Raw genomic sequence first — 23,922 nt, forward strand, 5'->3', positions numbered from 1 at the left:
AGGATGATGAGTGACTTGGAGGGGAACTTGCTGGTGGTGGTATTCTCATGTGTCTGCTGCCCTTATCCTTCCAGATGGCAGTGGTCGTGGGTTTGGAAGGTGCTGTCTAAGGAGCCTTGGTGAGTTCCTACAGTGCATCTTGTAGATGGCACACACTGCTGCTACTGTGCGTCGGGGATGGAGGGAGTGAATGTTTGTGTCTGAGGTGCCAATCAAGTGGGCTGCTTTCTCCTGGATGGTGTCAAGTTTTTTGTGTTGTTGGAGCTGCACTCATCCAGGCAAGTGGAGAGTATTCCGTCACACTCCTGACTTGTGCCTTGTAGGCTTTATGGAGTCAGGAGGTGAGATACTCACCGCAGGATTCCTAGCCTCAGATCTGCTCTTGCAGCCACAGTATTTATATGGCTGGTCCAGTTCAATTTCTGGTCAATGGTAACCCCCTGGATGTTGATAGCGGGGGCGGATGAAAGTCGTGCTCGTCTCCATTTATTTTTTTCTCCTTTTCGGAGTGAACTCGGAGGCCATGATTGAATGGCGGAGCAGACGCGATGAACCGAATGGCCTAATTTCTGCTCCTATGTCTTATGATCTTATGGGCTTATGGCCATGTGTTCAGGCACCCATTAGGGAATTCAGCTGGCTGTGATGCTCTTGAAAACTGGCTGTTCTGACTTTTAAAAGACTGGAAATGTTTTTGAACTGGCTATAGTCAAGAACTTAATCTTTTAGCTCATCCCTGCTTGGTCCTTTGAGTCTGCAATCCATGGGTATTCAAACTGGATGTCCATGTGATCTCTGGAGTCCGCAGCTGCAAAGTGGAATTTTTTTTTCTGCCCTCTGCTTCCAATTCTGCTATGGAGCTTCTCAGGGTGATTTCCCTCTGTGTCTTCACTTCAGATGCTTTCAGTCTGGTCAGAATGGTGCTCCCTTAATTTTCCAGCTTTTGACTTTCTGGTGCAGCTTCTCTGAGGTTCTGGTTTTTTCCAAGCGTTGCCACCATGTTGTAGGGTGTTAGAAATCCTTCAGTGGGACTTAATAAAGTCTTTGTTGTCTTAAGTAGGTTAACTGTATGTTTTTATTAACTACAAGAACTATGCACATATGCACACTAGACTGACCCCTAGGTGCTCTCTTAGATGACTGTAAGTGTATGGGTGGCACTGTGCACGGTCCCACGTTAACCGTATATGTGCCAGACCCTTACAGTAAGCACAGTCACTGCGTTCGCTATTCTGCTGTGTTACTGGCACAAACCCTTCCATATGGGTTGAATGTCACTCGAATAGCATTATCCTCCAAGCAGATTTTCCTGCTTACTATATTTAGAGCCGTTTAATGTTCCAATTTGAGAACTTTGTCACCCTTCTACAAAACACAAAAGCGGTTGCTAATTCAGAGATATCGACCTGTATCTCAAATAAAGCTGGAGGACTAAAACCAGCTTTTGTTTCCCACCCTCTGTTACAAGCACGCAACAACAAAACACAGGCCTGCCAGTGTGGAGCTGCATGATGACTTGATATTAAAATTTAATGCCCAGCAGGTCTTAGTGCAGCATCTCTGAGTAAGTCTAGTATTTGTGCTGCAAATAACAACGCTTTTTGTCACAAATTTTAATTTTTCTGAACAAGATGTTGAGATAGTATTTGCATGAAGATGTGGGACATCATCACACAATGATTTCTGTGTACCTAGAAATTCAACTGGTCTACGAAGCACATGGCATGCTTTTTATAGTAAGTGAGTGTAAGCTATTGTCTGCATTGTGCCTGTTAAACCATCTAGTCACTAATTAACAAGGGCTTTTGTAAATATTACATTGTATTTACTCCCACTCAGGTGTGGGGAATACTTTTGTACCGAATGCAGAATAAAACCTGCGATTATAACTGGGGTTAGCATCAAGCATTTGAGAAATAGGATGATAAAAAGTCCACAGTTTCTTTTCAGTGGAAAGTGCCAACACCATGTTACTGGCAGAGCAACCTTATGAGGATATTATGTCACAACAGGAAAATCCTGTTTTTATGTTGAAAAGCTCAGTGCTGCCGGGGCGGGGACAGGAGGAGGGTGAGCGATGTTGTAGGCACAGGTGAGCGCTGACAGAAAGTTCCCTGAAGGCACAGAGCTGCCCCAGGGAGCTGAAGACCCGAAACCCAGGAAATTAAGTTATTAAAATCAGGGGAAAAAAAATGTCCAAGCATCACAATCAGGCACCTGAACATATAGATTATAAAAATGCTGTCCACGTATTTCTATTTTTATTTTATTTAATAACGGAAACCTCATCCTGCCCTTGGATGAGGTTTCATGAAAAATGTAAAGGCCGCCTGGTCAATTTGCCAACCGTAAGGTTGGACGGCCGACGTAAAATGACAAACAATTGCATTGTTAATGGGCTGAATTGTCCTCTTAACTGTGGGCGGGCCTGTTTGACTTCAGCGTGTGCCCGATGACTGAAATATCGTGCGACCCTGTGATGACGTCTGGATGCTCGCTCGATGTCATCCCGCGCGATTTCACGCCCGATCAGGTCGGGTGCGCACCTCCCCGGTCAGCGTAAAATTCAGCCCTTGAAGTTTAGTCATTTTTGTTATGTAGGAAAACATTGGGCAGAGTTTTGCCCTTGATGGGCGAGCGGGCCAATTAAGGCCCGCCCAGCGGGTCCCATGACAGGAAACACTATGCGCTTCCTGTGCGGGCGGGAGGGGGGGGTGGGATTCCCCAACTGTCAGAGTGCGCTGTTTCACGCATGCGCACGAAAGAGCGCACATCTCCCCGTGGCAAAGTGCTGCCTCAGGGAGATCGCTGAAAGGCAGTGAAACATGAAAAATAGAAAAGTTTAAAAATCATTAACATGTCCCCCTCATGTGAAAATGTCACACGAGATGGGACATGTTAATGAAATACACAAAAACTTTATTACAATTGTATAATTCTGATATCAAACCTCATCCCGCCACTGGATGAGGTTTGTAAAAAAAAATCACTTACCCGCCTGCCCGTTGGGCCCGTGCGCCGAGCCGACGTTCGCACGGGCCCCTCAAAATCCTGGTCGATTGGAGAGTTAATGGCCCTAACAAGGCCTTTAATTAATGGCGGGCGCGTGTCCCGCTGCATAGCCCACCTGCTGACCGAAATATCGCGATGCCGCGCGCTGACCTCGGGTCACTCGTGTGACATTTTAAGCGCTGGCGTGCGGGCTCCGCCACCCGCACGCCAGCCAGAAGATTCAGTCCATTGTAGCCAATTTATGTACAGCAAACTCCCACAAACAGCAACTTAGGTGATGTTGGTTGAGGAATTAATGTTGGCCAGAACACTGGAGGTTCTTCCTGATCTCTGAATTGTGTTGTCTAATCTTTTACACCACCCTGAGAGGGCAGAAGGATGTCAGTTTAATCAATTTCATCAATTTTAATCAAAAGACAGCACCTCTTGTAGTGCAACACTCTCTCTGTCAGCCTAGATTATGTGTTCAATTCTCTGATTTGGGCTTGACCTAATGATCTCCTGACACAGGGCAAGAGGTCTATCAAGTGAGTCAAGTCTGATATTTACAATTTAGGACAAGAGATGAATATGAGATTAATTAATGGCACTACTAAGATATATGTTAGCAAATTCCCTGTTTTTGTGTTGTGTAGTATGAAACACATCAGTCTAGCACCTTAGAAATTTTAGTTTGAAACACATATGAACTACCTATAGAATGGATGATCCAATGTATTGATCATTAGTTTTGTTTAAACTGTTGTTGCTTTCCTTCAGATCTCCTGTCATCACCTCACTTGCCAAAAGAAACAACCTTTGACCCCCAGCAGTAGTGCAAATGGTAGTGGAAACTACTGTCCCGTCTCCAACCTCCCTCTCCTGTCCGAAGCCCTTGAGCGTTTCTGTCACCTCTCAAATCTGTGCCTATCTTTTGCAGAACTTCAATTTGAATCTCCCTAATCAAATTCACAAATCGTATCCTACGTGTCAGTGATAACGGTGAACTATCCCTTCTTGTCCTTCTCGACCTATTTGCAACCTATGGTTGACCGCAAAATCCCTTTCCAATGCCTTTCCTCAGTTATCCAATAGACGAGACTGTACTTGCCTGGCTCCATTCTTAACTATCCAGTCATAGCCAGAGAATCGGCTCAAGTTTCATTCCCCAGCCACCACCATCCCTCTCACTGTTCACAAACTTGGTATTGTATTTGACCCCATGATGATGTTCCAACTACATATTCACGCCATCACTAGGGCCACCTATTTCTACCTCCTAAATATTGGTGGATTCCACCCCTACCTTAGCTTACCTGCTGCTGATACCCTCTTCATGCCTTTGTTGCCTCTAGACTTGACTATTCCAATGCAGTCCCTGCTGGCCATCCCCTCATTCTACAATCCTTAAACTCTGAGGTCATCCTAAACTCTGTTGGTATACCCTAATCCATTCACGATCATTCATTTCTGACCTACGTTGGCTCTAGTTAACCAATGTCTCAATTTTAAAATTCTCATCATTGTTTTGAAATCCCTCCAAGGCTTTGCCCTTCCCGACCTCTATAATCTCCTCCAGCCCACAGCCCTCTGAGATATCCTCCTTCAGTTCTTTCCTCCTGCACATCCCCAAATTTAATCACTCCACCATTTTCCTTGCCTTCAGCTGCTGAGGCCCTGAACTCTAGAATTCCTTCCCTAATCTGCTCTGGTTCCCTATCTCTCTGTTTTGAGACAGCACCTTTTACAGTGCAGCACTCCCTTAGTCAGCCTACATTACATGTTCAAACCTCTGGAGTTGGGGTTGACCTGATAGCCTTCTGACTCTGAGGCAAGAAGACTTACTAAGTCAGACCTTAATAATTCAGGACAAGAGGTGAATGTGAGATTAATTAATGGCTCTAATCTATATGCTAACAAACTATTTTTATGTGGTGCAGTGTGCTCCTTAAAACCTACCTCTTGTAAAAAAGCTCTTAGTCATTTGTATATCCCCATATATCCCCTTACCTGGCTCAGTGTCAAATTTTGTTTGATAATGCTCCTGACATGCATCCTGGACATTTTACTACTCTAAAGGCACTTAAATAAATAGAAGGAGTTGTTGTTCCTGTCACAGAAGAATTGTCAATTTGCCTGGCCTGGCCCTGCCTTGCAGAGAAAGGAGTAGAGGAAAGGTACGTGCTATTCATGTTGAAGCATGGATGTAGAAATTCAGTATAATCTGCTGCTTTGAACATCTTTGGAGTGAGATAACTATGGAAGAACCTCCCAAAAAACTTATGTTCTATCATAAACCCAGGATCCATAAAAATCTTAAGATATAAACCGTACATTCTTCGACATTCTCAGTGATATACAGTGTATGATACTGTTTGTTTTTTGCTAGTTGGGTAATGTCTAGTGATTCATAAATGAGTCAACTGCATTGGAGCCATTAATAGATCAACCTCACCATAAACAAAGGTTGTCAGATGTGAAGTAATATTTCTCAATTCTGAATCAGAGTCGACATTTGAAATTTGCTTGAAATGAATCATTATGAAGCATCTGACAGTAGAAAGGCATCAGCAGGAGGTAACACTTTTAACATAGCAAAATGCAATCATGAGAAACTATGAAATACGAAGAGGAATGAAGAAGAACTATGTATCTCACTCCATTATAATTCAGACTTCCAGATCAATCTTTCTGAGAACAGTCAATTCGACTTGTACTCTTAACGTGTACCCTGGATAAGTGGTTTTCAGTTTAACTGAAACCAGGCTATGTTCCTTATCCAATTCTACATCAATTATCCACTATCTTTCTGTTCACTTTTGAGTTAGAAAACTTGTAATTTTTTTGTAAATGGTTTTCCTATTTACTGCCTGACCATTTATTTTATATTTGGACAAACCTTTGAGAATGCTTCACCATCTCATGATATCCATTTTTGGTATTTGAACACTTTTTTCACAACGCAGATTTTGTACAAAACGCTTCTTTTTATCTCCATTTCATTAATTTCCTCCCCTGGTTTAGTTTCTTTTGCCATGTCTCCCCTTAGTTGGCCCAGATATTGCTGTGACAGGATAATGATGGGTGCTCGTTGTTATTTTGACATCTCTTTGCCCATTCAATTCCATAATATTTTGCTCTGCAAGTTTCTGGAATTGAGATGGAGCCTGGATATAGTGCTCTACAGGACATCTGGGGCCTTTGTGGATAAGCCGAGTGAACCTCCTTAGCCAATCAAGTTGAAGGATGGTCAAATGAACAGCCCAAGGCCTGAATGAAGTCAGAATAGTGACTTCATTGTTAAATCAAGTGTATAAAGGGAAATGAAGAGGTGTAAAGAAAGATGGAATTAAGGAGGAGATAGAGACATTGAAAATATTTTATCTGCGAGTTTTAAAACCTAAAGGAATGAGACTCTACACTTGTAATAGTTAATTTTCAGTTCCAGAGAGGTTGATTGTCAGTAATTAACACTTGGCATATCCTTTAAAGGTACTTGCATTGAAATGGATGAACCCCAACATTTTCTGGCCAGTTTACCTAATATCCACTACAAGTACAGGAACCTCACTCTGCCCAACGGATGTCATTGAGGAACCAGAGAGCAAGATGCTGTTTTTGCAAAGCAAATGGTGAAGCAGCGCATCGTGGAGAGAAAACTTTAGATTTTGATGACACCACAGCCCCATTTCCACCAGGCAGGAGACCTCGACGTCTTTTTTATTCATTCACAGAATGTGGGAGTCGCTGGTTAGGCCAATATTTATTGCCCATCCCTAATTGCCCTTGAGAAGGTGGTGCCTTCTTGAACCTCTACAGTCCATGTGGTGTAGGTACAGTGCTGTTAGGGAGCAAGTTCTAGGATTTTGACCCAGCGACAGTGAAGGAACAGCGATATATTTCCAAGACAGGATGGTGAGTGACTTGGAGGGGAACTTGGTGGTGTTTCTGTTGCATCTGCTGCCCTCGCCCTTCTAGGTGGTAGAGATCGCGGGTTTGGAAGATGCTGTCGAGGGAACTTTGATGAGATGCTGCAGTGCATTTATTGATGGTACACACTGCTGCCTGTGCGTCGGTGGTGGGGTGAGTGAATGTTTATTGTGATGGGCGGGGTACCAGTCAAGTGGGCTGTTTTCTCCAGGATGGTGTCGAGTTTCTTGAGTGTTATTGGAGCTGCACTCATCCAGGCCTTGTAGATGGCAGACATGCTTTGGGGAGTCAGAAGGTGAGTTACTTTCCACAGAATTCCCAGCCTCTGACCTAATCTTGTAGCCACAGTATTTATATGGCTAGTCCAGTTCAGTTTCTGGTCAATGGCGACCCCAAGTATGTTGATAGTGGGGGATTCAGCGATGGTAATGCCATTGAATATCATGGGGCGATGGTTAGATTCTCTCTTTCTGGGAGATGGCCATTGCCTGGCACTTGTGTGACACGAATGTTACTTGCTACTTATCAGCCCAGCCTGAATATCATCCAGCATTTGGACAAGGACTGCTTCAGTATCTGAGGAGTCGTGAATGATGCTGAACTTTGTGAAATCATCCGCAAACATCCTTACTTCTGAATTTATGATGGAAGGAAGGTCATTGATGAAGCAGCTGTAGATAGCTGGGCATCGGGCACTACCCTGAGAGACTCCTGCAGTGATGTCCTGTGGCAGAGATGACTGACCGCCAACAACCACAGCCAGCTTCCTTTGTGCTAAGTATGACTCCAGCCAGTGGAGAGTTTTTTCCCTGATTCCCATTGATTCCAGTTTTGTTAGGGCTCCTTGATGCTACACTTGGTCAAATGCTGCCTTGCTGTCAAAGACAGTCACTCTCACCTCACCTGTTGAGTTCTGCCCTTTCAGCCATGTTTGGGCCAAGGCTGTAATGAGGTCAGGAGCTGACTGGACCTGGCAGAACCAAAACTGAGTGTCAGTGAGCAGGTTATTGCTGTATTCAATGCTGCTTGATAGCACAATCGGGAACCCTTCATCACTTTACTGATGATCGAGAGTAGACTGATGGGGCAATAGTTGGATTTGTCCTGTTTTTTGTGGACAGAACACACCTGAGCAATTTTCCACATTGCTGAGTAGATGCTAGTGTTGCAGCCAGCTTGGCTAGGTACGCAGCTGGTTCTGGAGCGCAAGTCTTCAGTACTATTTCCGCAATGTTGTCAGGGCCCATAGCCTTTGCAGTATCCAGTGCCTTCGGCCATTTCTTGATATCACATGGAGTGAATCAATTTGGCTGAAGACTGGCATCTGTGATACTGGGGACCTCAGGAGGAGGCCGAGATGGATAATCTATTCGGTACTTCTGGCTGAAGGTGGCTGCAAATGTTTCAGCCTTATCTTTTGCACTGATGTGCTGGGCTCTCCCATCATTGAGCATGGAATATTTGTGGAGCCTCCTGCTCCAGTGAGTTGTTTAATTATCCACCACCATTCAGGACTGGATGTGGCAGGACTCCGGGGCTTAGATCTAATCCACCAGTGTGGAATCGCTTAGCTCTGTCTATCACTTAATGCTTCCGCTGTTTGGCATGCAAGTCATCCTGTGTGGTAGCTTCACCGAGTTGACACCTCATTTTTAGGTATACCTGGTACTACTCCTGGAGTGCCTTTCTGCACTCTTCATTGAACCAAGGTTGATCTCCCGGCCACGTGGTAATAGTAGAGTGGGACATATGCTGGGCCATGAGATTACAGATTGTGGTTGTATACGGTTCTGCTGCTGCTTGTGGCCCACAGCCCCTCATGGATGCCCAGTTTTGAGTTGCTAGATTTGTTCACCATTTAGCTCAGTGGTAGTGCCACACAACACGATGGAGGGTATCCTCAATGTGAAGACGGGACTTCATCTCCTGGGTGTGCTGTTGTCATTTCCGGTGCCTAGATCGATGCTGGGGGGTCCATCCGGTTTCATTCCTTTCAGGCTTCACAGTGGTTTGATACAACTGAGTGGCTTGCTAGGCCATTTCAGAAGGCATTTAAGAGTCAACCACATTGCTATGGGTCTGGAGTGACATGTTGGTCAGACCAGGTAAGGACGACAGATTTCTTTCCCTCAAGTGTATTAGTAAACTAGATGGGTTTTTGCGACAATCAACAATGGTTTCGTGGTCACCATTAGACCAGCTTTTAATTCCAGATTTATTAATTGAATTTAAATTCTGCCACCTGCCATGGTGGGATTTGAACCCATGTCCTCAGAGCATTAGCCTGAGCCTCTGGTAACAGGGATGTTACCACTACGCCTCCCCAACTTCCCCTCATGGATGCTGCTGCAGGAAATTAAACTTCAGGGCAATGATTGGAATGAGAGAAGTGCTAAGGTTTTAGTCACCCTTGTTTTCTCTTGTCTTCTAGGCCTGTCATGTGAAGGAGGGAGGGAGTGCGGGCCTTATCCCCAGTCAGCTGTTGGAGGAAAAGAGGAAAGCTTTTGTAAAGCGAGACTGGGATTTCTCCAGTTCTTCTGGTAAGTTCTGTGTGATCGAGGAGGCACTGTGCTCGCATTTCACTTTGCAAAACAGATTCTGACATTCTTGGCTAATAGAAGTAAATTGTGATAAAATGCTTAAGCGTAATAATTCATAACTGCATTCATTGGCATTGCTAAACGAGGAAAGACCAAAGTCTGTCTAGTTGGCCTTTTAACATCCTGATATTGTCATGATGCAACTAGCAGGAGAGCAGCTGACTAGACTGGCACAAAATTACTGCCAAGGTGGGTAATAAAATGAATTAAGTACCTCCAGGAACAATTTCCCAGAAGGAAAAGCCTGTTCGGGCCAGTACTCTTATTTCTCAGTTTTACTGGTGTTCTTTTTTAAGGTATACAAGACCAGTTCGGACCAGTACTCTTATTTCCCAGTTTTTACTGTTTTTTTCATTCTGGGTTACTATCTAAAAGAATGAGGCTTCACCGTTTCATTGTTCTCATTCTGGACCTCCATGTTTGAGTGGCTTGACAACACCATAAATCGCATTGTTAACAAAGTCCTTATGATATGAATTATCAGCCCGAAATGGTTGTGGTGGGATTCATGTACATTAGCCGTGTAAATTCAGCAATTCGTTTCAATGGAGAAGCTCACAGGAAAGTTGCAGACTCTTTCGGAGGAACAACATGACTAGTTCAACAAAATTGGAACTTGTGGCATTTAAGATGGAAGAATTCCTGAAAAAGATTGATCATTATCCAGCACAGAACCCAGCCACATATTTGAGAAGTACCATACATGCCACTATCAATAATGCATACTGCACTACAGAGGTTGTACTGGTTTGAGCCACCTCTGGACTGATGATGCACTTTAGTCTTATCGTAACAAATGCTGCTAAGTGATAATCAATCTGATGAAAGTCACAAATTGTTGGATTGTTTTTTACGAACTGACAATCACAGGTGAACTCACCATTGGTTTTTTCAGCAATTCCGGGGCCAATAGGCATTCAGATGGAATCTTTTGTTCTCTATTTTAACAAAAAGGCAGAGTAACTTAATTCGAATGTGCTAACAACGCAGGGTAATTTAAACCTTTTGGTACTGTAAGCGGATTTTTAATTGTTTAAAGCGATCTGTGTCCATTCCAACCGTGAATATGCAGTATTTCATTTTATCAACAGGTGCACTATGTGGAAGTATGGGTGGAAAAAGGAAGAAGAAGATGATGTATCTAACCACCAAAAATGCAGGTAACAATCAACTAAGTTGGCACATTGATACATTGGGCAGAATTTTCCCGTCGGCATGCGGGGGCAGGGCCCCCACTCCGATGCGTGAAATGATGCGAAGTGACATTGGGCGAGCGTCCCGATGTCACCAAGCGCCATCGCGATATTTTGGTGGGCGGGTGCGTGACGATCTCTGTTGCGTGCCTGCCATTAATTAACGGAAGTTTTGAAATTTCGTTCATAACATGTCCCTGCTCATCTGACAGAGTCACACGAGGGGACATGTTTTTTAACATTGGTAAGTATTTTATTTTTGAGTTTATAAATCTTCAGCTCCCTGAGGCAGTTCTGTGCCTCAGGGACCTTTCAGTGCACACACCCACGCGCATGCGCAAACTTCAGCGCTCACCCTCCTCCCGCTCAGCGTTGGAGCGCGCGTTAATCGGCCAGCCATCGTGAAATCGATGTCGGGGTCCGATCGCTGGCAGCGGCCAGCTTCACGATTGCTCCCGGGCCTGCCCGACAAGGTAAAAATCCTGGCCTTGATGGTAATTTAATGATGCACTGGTCTTGATGAAAAGTTGCTGGTGTGAACTTTTTTGCCTCAGGATTGGCGGGAAAGAACCATGAATTCTTGGTATTATGGCCGCGTCATTTGTTGAAAGAAAGATTTATATTTACATAGCACCTTTGAAAGCTCAGGGCATCCTAAAATCTTTTACAACCAATTGTGTACATTTTGAGGTGTAGTCAGTGTTATAATGTAGGAAACATGGAAGCCAAGTTGCCCCCAAAACAGCAATGACCTGTTAATCTGGGTTGCTGAAATTGCTTGAGGGATAAATATTTTGCCATGACCCCGGAGAGAACTCCCCTGCTCTCCATTGAAAAATGGTTCAGTGGGACCTTTTCTGTCTTGAGAGGGCAGTTTGATGTCTCACCTGAAAGACAGTCACTCCGACTCCCTTGGTACCACAATGGGGTGTAAGTCTGGATTGTATGCTTAAGTTCTGTACAAATTAGAGGTGAAGTGATATATTTCGTACAAATTAGGGCATTGTGTAGGGTGCCCTTGTAACAATTTTTTCCCCCTTTGTTTTTGTCTTTGAGTTTTTATTGCCATTGTCTCTTCTCTTTTTGTTGTGCCATTTGTTGAATCCTTGCTGGGGTATAGTTCTGTGAGTGCTCTGCATCCTTTGGCATTTCCCCCAAGCAGTTGTCCTTGAGTATTGGCAGACTGTTTGATTATGGGCAGCATTTTAATGGTGCCTGATCCTGCAGGACAACCCACAGGAATTTGAGGAGTGGTCAGGAGCGAGCTTAACGGGGGATGGTTGGTTGATATTCCCATCCCCAACTCCAGGGCATCGAGGCTTAATTGCAGTGCTTCCAACTGCTTTGCCAATTGCCATTATCTGACTCAGCACAGATCAGTGAATGAACCTGGGTCTTTCTGTTCTGCACCATTCAACTACTTTTTGAATTGATTTATTGAGCATTGAACTTGCTTACATTGTATGCTAGATTTTTGATCGATACGAGAGTCAAGGTTTATGGGGGTGCTGGCAGGAATGTGGAGATAAGGCCACAATCAGATCAGCCATGATCTTTTTGAATGGCAGAGCAGTCTTGTTGGGCTAAATGGCCCACTCATGCTCCTATTCCTTAAGATCTTACGATTTACAAGGGAATAATTACAATCATTCCTTTACTAGTTTTTAGCTACAGAAAATAAAAGCATCACTAGAAATATTAATACTCATAAAGTTGCCATTACTCTATTATACCCTACATCTTTCCCCATACCATTTATTACCTTTAGAAATTAAAGTTCATTGTGTCACCCACGACACATATTAATCTAGTGAATGTCAAAAGCATGTCAAAAAATAATAAATCCACAAAGCCTTGTAATACTTTTTAGTCTATGGGCTGACACACCAGTGCAGTACTGAGGGAGTGTCGCACTGTCAGAGGTGCCATCTTTAGAATGAAGCCAAGACCCCTATCTGCTCTCTCAGGCACATATAAAATATGCCACTATCTTGAAGAAGAGTAGGAGATTTAACCCATGCATCCTAGCCTATGTTTCTGCTCCCTGTTATGGCATAGCCGACGGTAAATGCTGAGCTGCTCAAATCCCAAAGGGAAACTTGAAACAACTGCCACAACTGTTTTGCAGTTTGAATAAATTTTGAGATGCATGCCTTGAATTCATTGGTAATAATACAACCGAGTCTTATAGGTTTCTTACTAAACTAAACCTTTATTAATAGAAGAAGTTATTTTAAATACATACATAGATCTACAAATTACTGCTGTGATAACTTATAAATCCCTTAATTAATCTAACTCTAGTTACACTTTGGTTAAGGCAACAGTAAGACACATAGGTCAGAATTTTTCTGTAGGCGAGTTGGGGGCGGGGCCCGCTCGCTGACGTGGGATGACGTTGGGAGGAACCCCTGACATCATCCTGCCCCATTTAAATATTCAGGAATGCGGGTGGACAGCGAAATCAGCTGTCCGCCCGCTGACCTGTCAATGGCCAATTGAGGCCATTGACAGGATAATTAACCCAATTAAAGGCCCTGCCCGTCCAACCTTAAGGTTGGTGGGCAGGCCAGGAGCCCCAGTGGGCAATAGAACAAACATGAAACCTCATCCACTGACGGGATGAGGGTTCATGTCCGTTTTAAAAAACTTTAATAAACTTTATGTCATATTTATTAACATGTCCCATCTTGTGTGATATTGTCACATGAGGGGGACATGTTAACAATTTTTTTATTTTTCTATTTTTGAGGTTTTTTAAACTGTCACCAATCTCCCTGAGGCAACACTTAGTCTCAGGGAGCAGTGCGCTCTTTCGCGCGCACTTTGACAGTTGGGGAATCCCTCCCCCTCACACAGGAAGCGCATAGCGCTTCCCATCGGGCAGGCCGCTGGGCAGGCCTTAATTGGCCCTCCCACTCAAAATGGTGGCGGGGCCCGTTTCGGCAGCGGAGTTCGGCTGCCTGCCCGCCGCTGAGCCGGTGGAGCCTGCCCACCCATCGAGGGCTAAATTCTGGCCATAGATGTTAAAAGACCCAGGCAAAGAAACATGATACCCTGAACAATCCAATTCAAAGTCAGTTTTATTAACTTCAGTTCATCGTAGACAGCAGCATGAGGCGTAAATGCTGAAGGTGTTTCACACTTGTTAGATCTTAAAATACCTTCCCTTACATAAAGCCTTCTCTCCTTTATACATATTTTCCCCTTTGAATGCAAATTCCCATTGTTTCACCATGTCTTTGGACTTTACTTCGTTGATCATAAACATTTATCATGGTACTAATTTTACCAGTAATCTTTGGGAAAAATAAACACACTGCTTCTTAACTTCTGCTGGTTAGGTGTAATATTTCACTCCCTCTCTTTGAATCCAAGCTAGTCTGGTTTATTTTAAAATGCAAATGTCCTTTTTACACCTTACATTCTCAACTTCCCCCATGTTTAGGTACTTAAGATTTCAAACCTAGCTAATCTTCTAATACGTCAAAGCCTTCAGAACAGCTGCCTTTAATCCAATTAAATCTCTCACACACACAGACAGACACATATAGACACAGATACCACTATTTTACAATAAATTCCAATAACATTATTATATCTTCCTGACACTCCCCCTCCCCCCACCAAGAAAAATTACTCAAAACAGATTTTATGGTTGTTGCTGTCTGTGGGAGCTTAGTGTACACACATTGGCTGTTGCGTTTCTCTACATTAGAACAATGACAAACCTGAGAAGTACCTAATTGCCTGTAAAGTGCTTTGGGACATCGTGAGGTAATGAAAAGTGCTATATAAATGCAAGTCCTGTTTCTAACAGACTTTATCATGCAAAAACTGCAGCTGGTTTAAATTGAGAAAATTCTCAAGTGTTATGATTTTATTTCAGTGCATAGATTGTTCAACTAAAGGATAACAGCCAGAATTGAACGAATTAACACAGTTTTATAACAACTCATTACCATTGCAACATGCAGATCAAAGACCAGGCATGGTTAGCATTCCAGATTAATAATTACTGGTGAGTAAAACTAAAGTAGAAATTCAGCATGAAAACAATTCACAGCAAATTAAAAGATCAACAACAAAATGCAACAAAAAACTCACAAAGAGGAATATATGAAGAAAATTAAGTACTAAGGCAGCAGACATGCTAATGGTTCAAATTTGTAATGGGCGGTAGCACCTTGTGTGATTGCAGTGAATCCACAGCCAGTTTCACATTCCACCTGATTTTCCTTTTCAGTTGGGGTGGAGTGTAACATGTGCAGCTGATTCTATCATGTTTTACCAGATAAATATACATCCCAATATTTCATAGGTAAAAAGCACTGCAGTGGCCCTGAACCAAAGAATGCTGAATAAAAGTGCAGCTGTCAACTGCTAATTAAAGTGTATTATACAATAAAAGAACACTGGTATACTTGAGACGCACATATTCATTCTTAATTCAACTGTCATAATCCAATATTATGAGACTCAAAATACCTTTGCACATTTTGGCGATTGCTTTGTTAATGTTTCATACAGGGACACCCTGAGCTAACTTACGGTAGTTATTGTATCCTTGTTTATGAACCTGTTGAATCTCTCGTATTCTCTGTCCCCCTTCTCTCTCTCTTCTTTCTCCTGTGCTGTCTCACTGACCTCCAGACGCTCGTGCGAAGTCAGCGCGCGACATTTTAAGCGCTGGCGTGCGGGCTCCGCCACCCGCATGCCAGCCAGAAGATTCTGCCCACGATGTTTGACCATGCTTAGCATTTGTCTTGAACAACAAGTTAATAATGTCGGAAATTTTCTCTACTCAGACCACAAATATTATTACACTGCAGACATTTCTCAGATTCCTGTCAGGCCTGACTGTATTTAAAAGAAAAGCTGTTGATTTTTATATGAAGCTTTTTTTTTGGTCCCTCTGAAATCTATAACTACCTTACACTGCCAGAATCATGGACCTGCACCCACCTACCTTTCAGTCTCTTTTTGTTGCTTTAAAAATATACAGTTTTTTTTCCATAAAATAAAAGCAAAATACTGCAGTTGCTGGAAATCTGAAATAAAAACAGAAAATGCTGGAAAGATTCAGCAAGTCTGGCACCATTCCTGGAGAGAGAAACAGAGTTAACGTTTCAAGTGCTGCTCTGAAGAAGAGTCATACATTGACTCTGTCTCTCCCCCCGCCCCCAACAGAAGCTGCCAGACCTGCTGAGTTTTTCCAGCATTCCTGTTACAATTTTTTTCATTCCTCTTCACCCATATTAGTTTCCTCGTGTGTTCTTGTGTTCCTCTGGAACATTGCCCATCTGAGAATATGGTCAACCAATTAATTCCCTTAACTCTGGCAATAGTCCTGTACAACCACAGTCACCAAAAACTATGGGCAGAATTTTGCCCTTGACGGGCGGGCGGGCAGCCGATTGCCGCCACTGAAACGGGCTGCGCTGCCATTTTGCGCGGGCGGGCCAATTAAGGCCCGCCCAGCGGGTTAGCGACTCCCATGTAGAACGGGAAAATCGTTGCGGAGGCGGGCGTGCTCAGACCGCCAGCTCCAATGGGGAACCGGCAGTCTGTATAAAGAGTGGCCGGGCAGCCTCCTTGAGGCAGTTCACCATGGCCACTCACAGAGAGAGACGGGCGGCTCTCAGAGCACATTAGCAGGAGGAGGGGGGCAGGCTGCAGGGTAGGCCAGCGGGGAGCCACTGTGCCCCTCGCTTCTCCGATGCCTGCCGTGCTGTCCTCCTCCAAGAGGTGTCCAGCCATCAGGATATTTTGTATCTGGAGGATGGCCCCCCATGTCACCAGGCAGGCGTGGCAGGAGGTGGGTGAGACAGTAAGCGCCCATGACGATGTGCGGCGCACAGGAATGCAGTGCCACAAATGATTCAATGATTTGTGGCGCTCTGGAAGGGTGAGTACCATGTCGGCCTTGGCCATTTTACCCAGCAGGTAACCTTAGCCTTTGAGGCCCCCCCCCACCCCCACGTCTTAGTGTCGTTACTGCATTGGGCATTTGGCGCATGCTGGGTGGGCAAACAAATAGTGACCATGCTTACATCAGCCTTAGTGGTTGAGGAGTAGATGGGTTCTCCCCGCAGCATATGTTGGTGTTTGTCACATTCGAGTAGTCTGGGGGCAACCTGCAGGGGAGGCAGCTAGACACATACTCAGAACTCCAACACATGTCTTATTGATGGTGATGAGATGGTGAAAGGGGAGCCTCAAGGTGTCGTGGCCAAGAGCCATCTGCTGGCCTCGGCGCCACACCTAGTTGCGCCTCCTTGCCATGGGTGCTAAGACCCGTGTGTTATTCAAAGTGATGGACGCAGAATGTGTCCAAGGTGGCCGTTGGGGGAGGGAGTTGGGAGCAGCCGTACTATCTTCTGGGGACTGATCACCAGTAGTGTGGACAGGAGCTGCTGGAGGCCTCAGATGGGCCACTGTGGTTGGGGTGTGGCGTGCGCGTGCAGAGTACATGAGCGATCAGCCCCAATAAATCCTCTTCTCTGTTCTGCAGGCAAAAACAGAGAGCAATAGCCGGGAGCGCCAGAGTACTGGTGGTGGGCACACCCTGCTCCAGCGCCTCACCACCTTCAAGGAGCAGGCCATGGAGCTGGGGGGGAGGCTGGCAGCCAGGGCGGCAGTTGTCGGCGAGGCTGGGGTGCAGCGGCCAGGTATTTGAGGTCCACAGTCCCATCTACTCTGTCTGCCCACCATCGAAACCACTGATGGCTGCTGCAATCGTTAATGCTGCAACACTGCTCATTCACAGACTGAGACACTCTGACTGTGGGTCTCTCGTCCCCTTGAGGATTCAGCCCCCACTCCACACCTAAGGGCCAAGACGTGCAACCACCACCTTCCAAAGTCACTCTATCCCATTTGTGACCACTATCCCCATGGCCTAACATGCCATGGTATTGCTGCTGCACAGCCAAAGACGTTTTGCATCTTAGGAAGGTTGGTATCTCCACCACCCTTTCAGCTAGTGCGTCCCACATTACTCTGTCCAAAAGGTCCTCAACACCTCATCTGTCAACCTCATGGCACTCAACCTAAATAAATGCCACCACGTTACTCATCCCTGCGCCAAGGGGAAATGTTGACTTCTGCCCACCCAGTCTAGGCCCCTAATAACGGAATGAAGGTCAATAATGTGACCTCTCAATCTCCTGTGCTCCACGGCAAATGTCGCATGTGTTTGCAATGTTTCCTCATCACTCCAACTCTCCAGGCCAGCATGCATCCAGGTCAGGAACCTCTGCACTCTCCCCACTCCAATGGCAATAACATTCCATGTGGCATTCCTTAGGCCATCTGACCAGCCTGTCTGTATGCGCGTCTAATTTTTGAGCCTCCTCTTGACTCTTTTCCACCCCACCAATGTTCGTCTCCTTAGGATCTTGAAGGGTGATCAACTTATGAGGCTGGGGGGGAAAGGGATGAAAGGTGTTACTGAGACTGAACGCTAACTGATGCACTGTCCTTGTTGTTAATTTCAACATCACCACCGCATGGCCGCGGCCAACGATACCGCAGACCCCTCTCCACACCTGAGGGCCAAGACATGCAACTTGCGTCACATCATTTCAGCCAGCCAGGCACCAGCGCAGACACACACACCTCAGTGGGGAATTTACCGTCAGCTAGTGACCTGGATCACAGTGGAGAGGGCACTTCACAATCGCTGGAGGAGATGGTAGGGGCAGAATGTGCCAATGGCACCAGCAGCCGGAGTGAGTCCGGCAGTAATGATGTGCCTCTGGAGTTGTCACCAATGCAGCAACTGCAGGACAAGCGGCACGATTTGCGTTTGCATCTGGCAGGGTTGCATGAGGGTGTGCTTCAGTTGGTCTCTGCGATGGAGGAGTCCAGGCAGAGTGCACATGAAGGCATGAACCTCAGGGCAGAGCTTCAGGCTTCCTCCACTGAGAGATTGGCGACTCTCAAGGAGAGGAGGTTCGATCGGATGGAGACTCTTTTTATTGGGTTATGCTCTGACCTGCAAGCCCTCACAGCGGTACTGGCCATGGGTGGTCATTCGCAGTGTGGGAGATGTTCTGGGCACCAAGTTTTGCCGCTTGGTGCCCCATCCATCTGAGGTGAGCATGGAGGTCCAATGTGACCTCACGTCGGCGCAGCAGCTGCTTGTCGTCGTTGCGAGCTCCTCTCAGGGCGCTCCGGATGAGGGCAGCAGCTCCTCCGCCCCTCTGCCAGTGACCGTTGCATCCGTTGAGGCTGCCACAATTGGGGATGTGCCAGTTCTGGAACTGGCCACTCCCTCCCAGGCGGGACCATCACAGGCTTCACGGGCCAGAGGACGCCCGCCAAGGTCATCGAGGCATCGAGGCCACCAGGACAGCAGAGTCAGCAGGCTGTCTCACAAGCCACTCCGAATGATGGGGCGGCACCAAGACGTAGCACCCGCAAACGTAAGCATAAGGCACGTTAGGCACTCCACGGGTTTGTCACTGGTGATTTTGTGTTGGCCCGGGATTAGGGAACAAATAGTTATGTTTGTAATAGAGACGTTTCTCTTTGATGTTGGACGGAATAAAGTCCAGTTCTCTGACCATGGCTGAGGGTGTTTCTTTTGTGCTGCATTTGTATGTTTCACAGACATATGAGTGTTTGAGTGGACATTGATGTTTTTGTACTAAGCCCTTAGTTGCAGCTGATGAGGTGGAAGATGTAGCACCTAGTGCCACGTATGGATGCGCCAGGCAATGCTGGTCCTGCTGATCCATGTGTGTGGAACTAGCTGAAGGTTCATTGGATTAAAGTGTCCCGGGTGTCCCTGCCTCCTTGGTGTAGTAGCGGGTCGACGTGCTGCCCCTCATCATTGCCCTGTGCTTCCTCATCCTCTGAGCCACTGCTGGATTCATCATGTGCAGCCTCATCCAGGGCGTCAAGGTCTTCATCGTCAACTGCATCCCCCCTTTTCAGCGCAAGATTGTGCAGAGCGCAGCATGCTACCACTATCACAGAGACGCGATCTGGGGGGTACTGGAGTGCGCCCCCTGAGCGGTCCAGGCAACGGAAGCGCATCTTGAGAAGACTGATAGCTCTCTCCACCACAACCCTTGTGGTGCCGTGGCTCCTATTATAGCACTGCTCAGCTTCTGTTCTTGGATGGTGGAGAGGCGTCATGAGCCACCTTCTGAGGGGATAGCCCTTGTCACCCACCAGCCAACCATCCAGCCGGGCTGGAGCACTGAAGAGCCCCGGCACCTGGGAGTGTCTGAAGATGTAGGCGTCGTGGGAGCTGCCTGGGTACCTTGCACAGACTTGCAGAATCAGCATCCTTTGATCACACACTATCTGCACGTTCATGGAGTGGAAGCCCTTCCTGTTGACAATGGCCACATGTGTGCAGTCTCTTGCACCCTGGACGCGGGGGAAGCCAGCAATGGCCGCGAAGCCTCTGGTTCGCTGTGTCTGACTTGCCTGGTCGCAGCGGAAGTGGATGAAGGTCAATGCCCGTCTGAACAGAGCATCTGTAACCTGCTTGACCCAAGTGTGGACAGCTGATTGGGAGACACCACAAAGATCACCCACCGAGCCCTGGAAGGAGCCAGAGGCATAGAAGTGAAGGGCAACTGTGAGCTTCAGAGCTGCTGGCATGGGGTGTCCACCCACACAGTTAGGGGAGATCTCAGGGTCAATCATCTGACAGATATAGTTGACTGTTTCCCTTGACAGTCGGAGCCACCTTTGGCAATGCACCTCAGTCATATTGAGGTAGCTGCTTCGCCGCCTGTATACCCTGGCAGCAGGATAGTGGCGTCTTCTGTGGCCCCTTCTACCTTGGACAACCTCTTGGCCCTGCACCCCTTGTGCCTGCGCCTGGCCTCCCAAAGGTGGCTCCCCTGGAGACTGATTGTCCAGTCCTGGCCTCCTCCTTATTCTATCCCTCCCTTCCTCCTCAGAGGAGCTGCCTCCAGTGGAGATGTCAGAACCCATACCCAGGCTAAATGGAGGCCTCTGGAAAGCTGCAGGCCCGAGAAAGATTACTGTCTGCAGAGTGCTGAGCTGAAGCTTCAAAGTAAACAAAAAGTTCTTGGAAATCAATGTGAACTGCTAACAATCACACAGGCAAGTTTAAAACACTTTCTGCATTAAAAACTTCATGAAAAACATGGACAACCCCTCTGAGTCCACATATCCGGCCAGTGCATGAGTTTTAATAAAAAATCACCTGCCCATTGGGCCTGTGCGCCGAGCTGAAGTTCACATGGGCCCCTCAAAATCCTCGTCGATTGGCAAGTTAAGGGCCTTAATGAGGCCTCTAATTAATGACGGGCGCGCGTCCCGCTGTATAACGCACCCGCCGACCTAAATATCGTGATGCTGCACGTTGATGTCGGGACGCTCGCGCGATGTTAGCGCGCGACATTTTAAGCGCTGACGTGCGGGGTCCGCCACCCACACATCAGCCAGAAAATTCTGCCCAAATCAGTCCTGCTAACTTACCTACAATTTTACCCCATTCCGACAAAGGGATCCTATTTCCTGTTGTTAAAAGGTGTCTTTGTATTTCATGAAAAGTTATGAAAAGTTTTCTGTTCAGAAACTGCACTCCAACGAATTCAGTTGACACATCCCAAACTCACTCACTTCAGAGTCACTCTTAAAACCAGCGGATATTAGATCTTTATCTCATTACTTTAAGCCAAAGCCAAAGCCAGGACCAAGCTACTGATCCAGATCTGGCTACTGATCGCATACTATAAAACTTCTTTGAAATTAGTTTGTATTTTACCTTAACAAAGTGTCTTTGGTGTTGCTGAAAGATCTCCTGGTACGAGATATGGCAGGTGCTGCATTTGTAAAGACTGAAACTGCAATTCACACCATTCAACTGTATTCATAATAACACTGTACTATTTATCAGTGTAAATCCAGCTAAATCCTGTTCTGTTTAATTTCTAGAATTTGATCGACATGAACTTCTGATCTATGAGGAAGTAGCAAAGATGCCACCATTTCAAAGGAAGACTTTGGTCCTTATAGGAGCACAAGGCGTTGGGCGGCGAAGCTTAAAGAATAGACTCATTATGTCTGACCCAATGCGTTTTGGAACAACCATTCCTTGTGAGTAGATGCAGACTTTCGTGTACACGTTAACTCTAGCTACTAGTGGTCTGATAATCACCTTTATGATAAGTTAGCTAGATTGTGACTGTGCCAATGTAAATAGGAAAGAGATGGGAGTTGAGACAGGGCAGATGTGAAAACTGAGAAGATCAGCCTTAAAAAGAACAATCAGTTAGACCCAGAAGACCAAACTTCTGAAGCAGTAGACTAGAACCATGTGTCCATCCCTCCATTGTGTTCACATCCTTCCTATAATATGGTGCCCAGAACTGTACACAATATTCCAGCTGAGGTCTAACGAGTGTCTTATATAAATTCAGCATAACCTCCTTGCTCTTGTACTCTATGACCCTATTAATAAAGCCCATGATTCTATGTGCTTTATTAACTGCCTTCTCCACCTGTCCTGCCACCTTCAATGATCTATGCACATATACACCCATGTCTTTCTGCTCCTGCACCCCCTTCGAAATTGAACCCCTTATTTTATATTGCCTCTCCATGTTCTTCCTACCAAAATGCATCACCTCACACTTCTCCACATTGAACTTCATCTGCCACCTATCTGCCCACTCCACCAACTTGTCCATGTCCTTTTGAAGTTCCACATCAGCCTCTTCCCAGTTCACAACACTCCCAAGTTTTGTATCATCTGCAAACTTTGAATTTATCCCCTGCACACCAGATCTAAATCAGTAATATATATCAGGAAAAGTAAGGGTCTCAATACCGACCCCTGGGGAACTCCACTACAAACCTTCCTCTGGCCTGAAAAATATCCATTGATCATTACTTTCTGCTTCCTATTTTTCAGCCAATTTTGTGTCCACGTTGCTACTGTCCCTTTTATTCTATGAGCAATAACTTTTCTCACAAGTCGGTTGTGTTGGCACTGTGTCAAATGCCTTTTCAAAGTCCATGTGCACCACATCAACAGCGTTACCCTCATTGACCTTTTCTGTTACCTCTTCAAAAAATTAGTTAAACACGATTTCCCCTTTATAAATCCAAGCTGGCTCTCCCATATCAACCCATATGTTTCCATGGCCTGAATTTTTCAGGCAGCGGGTGGGCTTGGCGGGATCGGGCAGGAGCGATCGCTGCCCACGATCGGCTCTGCGTCACCATTTCACATGGGCGGGCCAATTAATGCCCGCCCAACGTAAGATGTGAGTGGTAGCTGTGCAGGCGGGGGGAGGAGAGAGAGTCGGGGCCTGCGCTCTTTCATGTATGCACGCGAAAGAGTGCTTCAATCTCCCTGAGGAAGCTCGTCCTCAGGGAGATTGAATTGCTATTGTAAATAACGCATAAAAGATTTAAAAAATTATTTGAACATGTCCTCTCATGACACATGAGAGAGGATATATTTTTATATTTCATAAAATGTTTAAAGTTAATTAATAAACGCTTTAGGAAACCTCATCCCGCCCGTGGATGAGGTTTCCTAAAAAACCTTTTTGCCTGCCCACCAACCGTAAGGTTGGACAGGCAGCTTCAACAATGAGCTTAGTAACTTCCCTAATGGCCTTAATAGGCCGTTTAAATATCGGCTGACACGCAGCCGACTCCGGCGCGTGCCTGCCAAACGAAACATCGCAACACAGCGCAATGACGCCAGGACGCATGCCCAACGTCATTGCGCGTCATTTTACATATTGACGTGTCAGGCCCGCCCCCACACGCTGACTGAAAAATCCTACACCGTGTGACTACTAATTCTATCCCGAATAATTGTTTCTAGAATCTTGCCCACCACTGAAGTTAAACTGACTGGTCTGTAATTGCTGGGCTTATCCTTACAGCCTTTTCTGAACAAGGGCGCAATGTTTGCAATTCTCCAGACCTCTGGCACCAACCCCGAATCTAGGGAAGACTGAAAGATTATGGCCAGTGTCCCTGCAATTTCTACTCTCACTTCCTTCAATATCCTTGGATGCATCTCATCCGGTCCCGGTGCCTTGTCAACTTTAAGTACCGACAGTCTATTCAACACTTCATCTCTTATCAATTTTGAACCCTTCTAGTGACAGTTTCCTCGTCTGTCACCATGGTTTGGGTAGCATCTGCTTCCTTGGTAAAGATGGATGCAAAATATTCATTAAATACCTCGCCCA

At 45.9% G+C, this 23,922-nt stretch overlaps 1 protein-coding gene across 7 annotated transcripts in view; it reads left to right on the top strand.

The window, feature by feature from the left end:
• Window positions 1-23,922, top strand: part of LOC144667987 (MAGUK p55 subfamily member 2-like) — a 645,437-nt gene that overhangs the window by 606,592 nt on the left and 14,923 nt on the right. For all 7 annotated transcript variants that reach the window (XM_078529676.1, XM_078529674.1, XM_078529672.1 and 4 more), the window contains 3 exons: window positions 9,353-9,461; window positions 10,613-10,681; window positions 21,644-21,805. In XM_078529676.1, the coding sequence (XP_078385802.1) occupies window positions 9,353-9,461; window positions 10,613-10,681; window positions 21,644-21,805 (340 nt within the window). The remainder of the gene's footprint in view (window positions 1-9,352; window positions 9,462-10,612; window positions 10,682-21,643; window positions 21,806-23,922) is intronic.

Source organism: Cetorhinus maximus, chromosome 25 (genome assembly GCF_964194155.1).
Source record: "Cetorhinus maximus chromosome 25, sCetMax3.hap1.1, whole genome shotgun sequence".
Classification (NCBI taxonomy): Eukaryota; Metazoa; Chordata; class Chondrichthyes; order Lamniformes; family Cetorhinidae; genus Cetorhinus; species Cetorhinus maximus.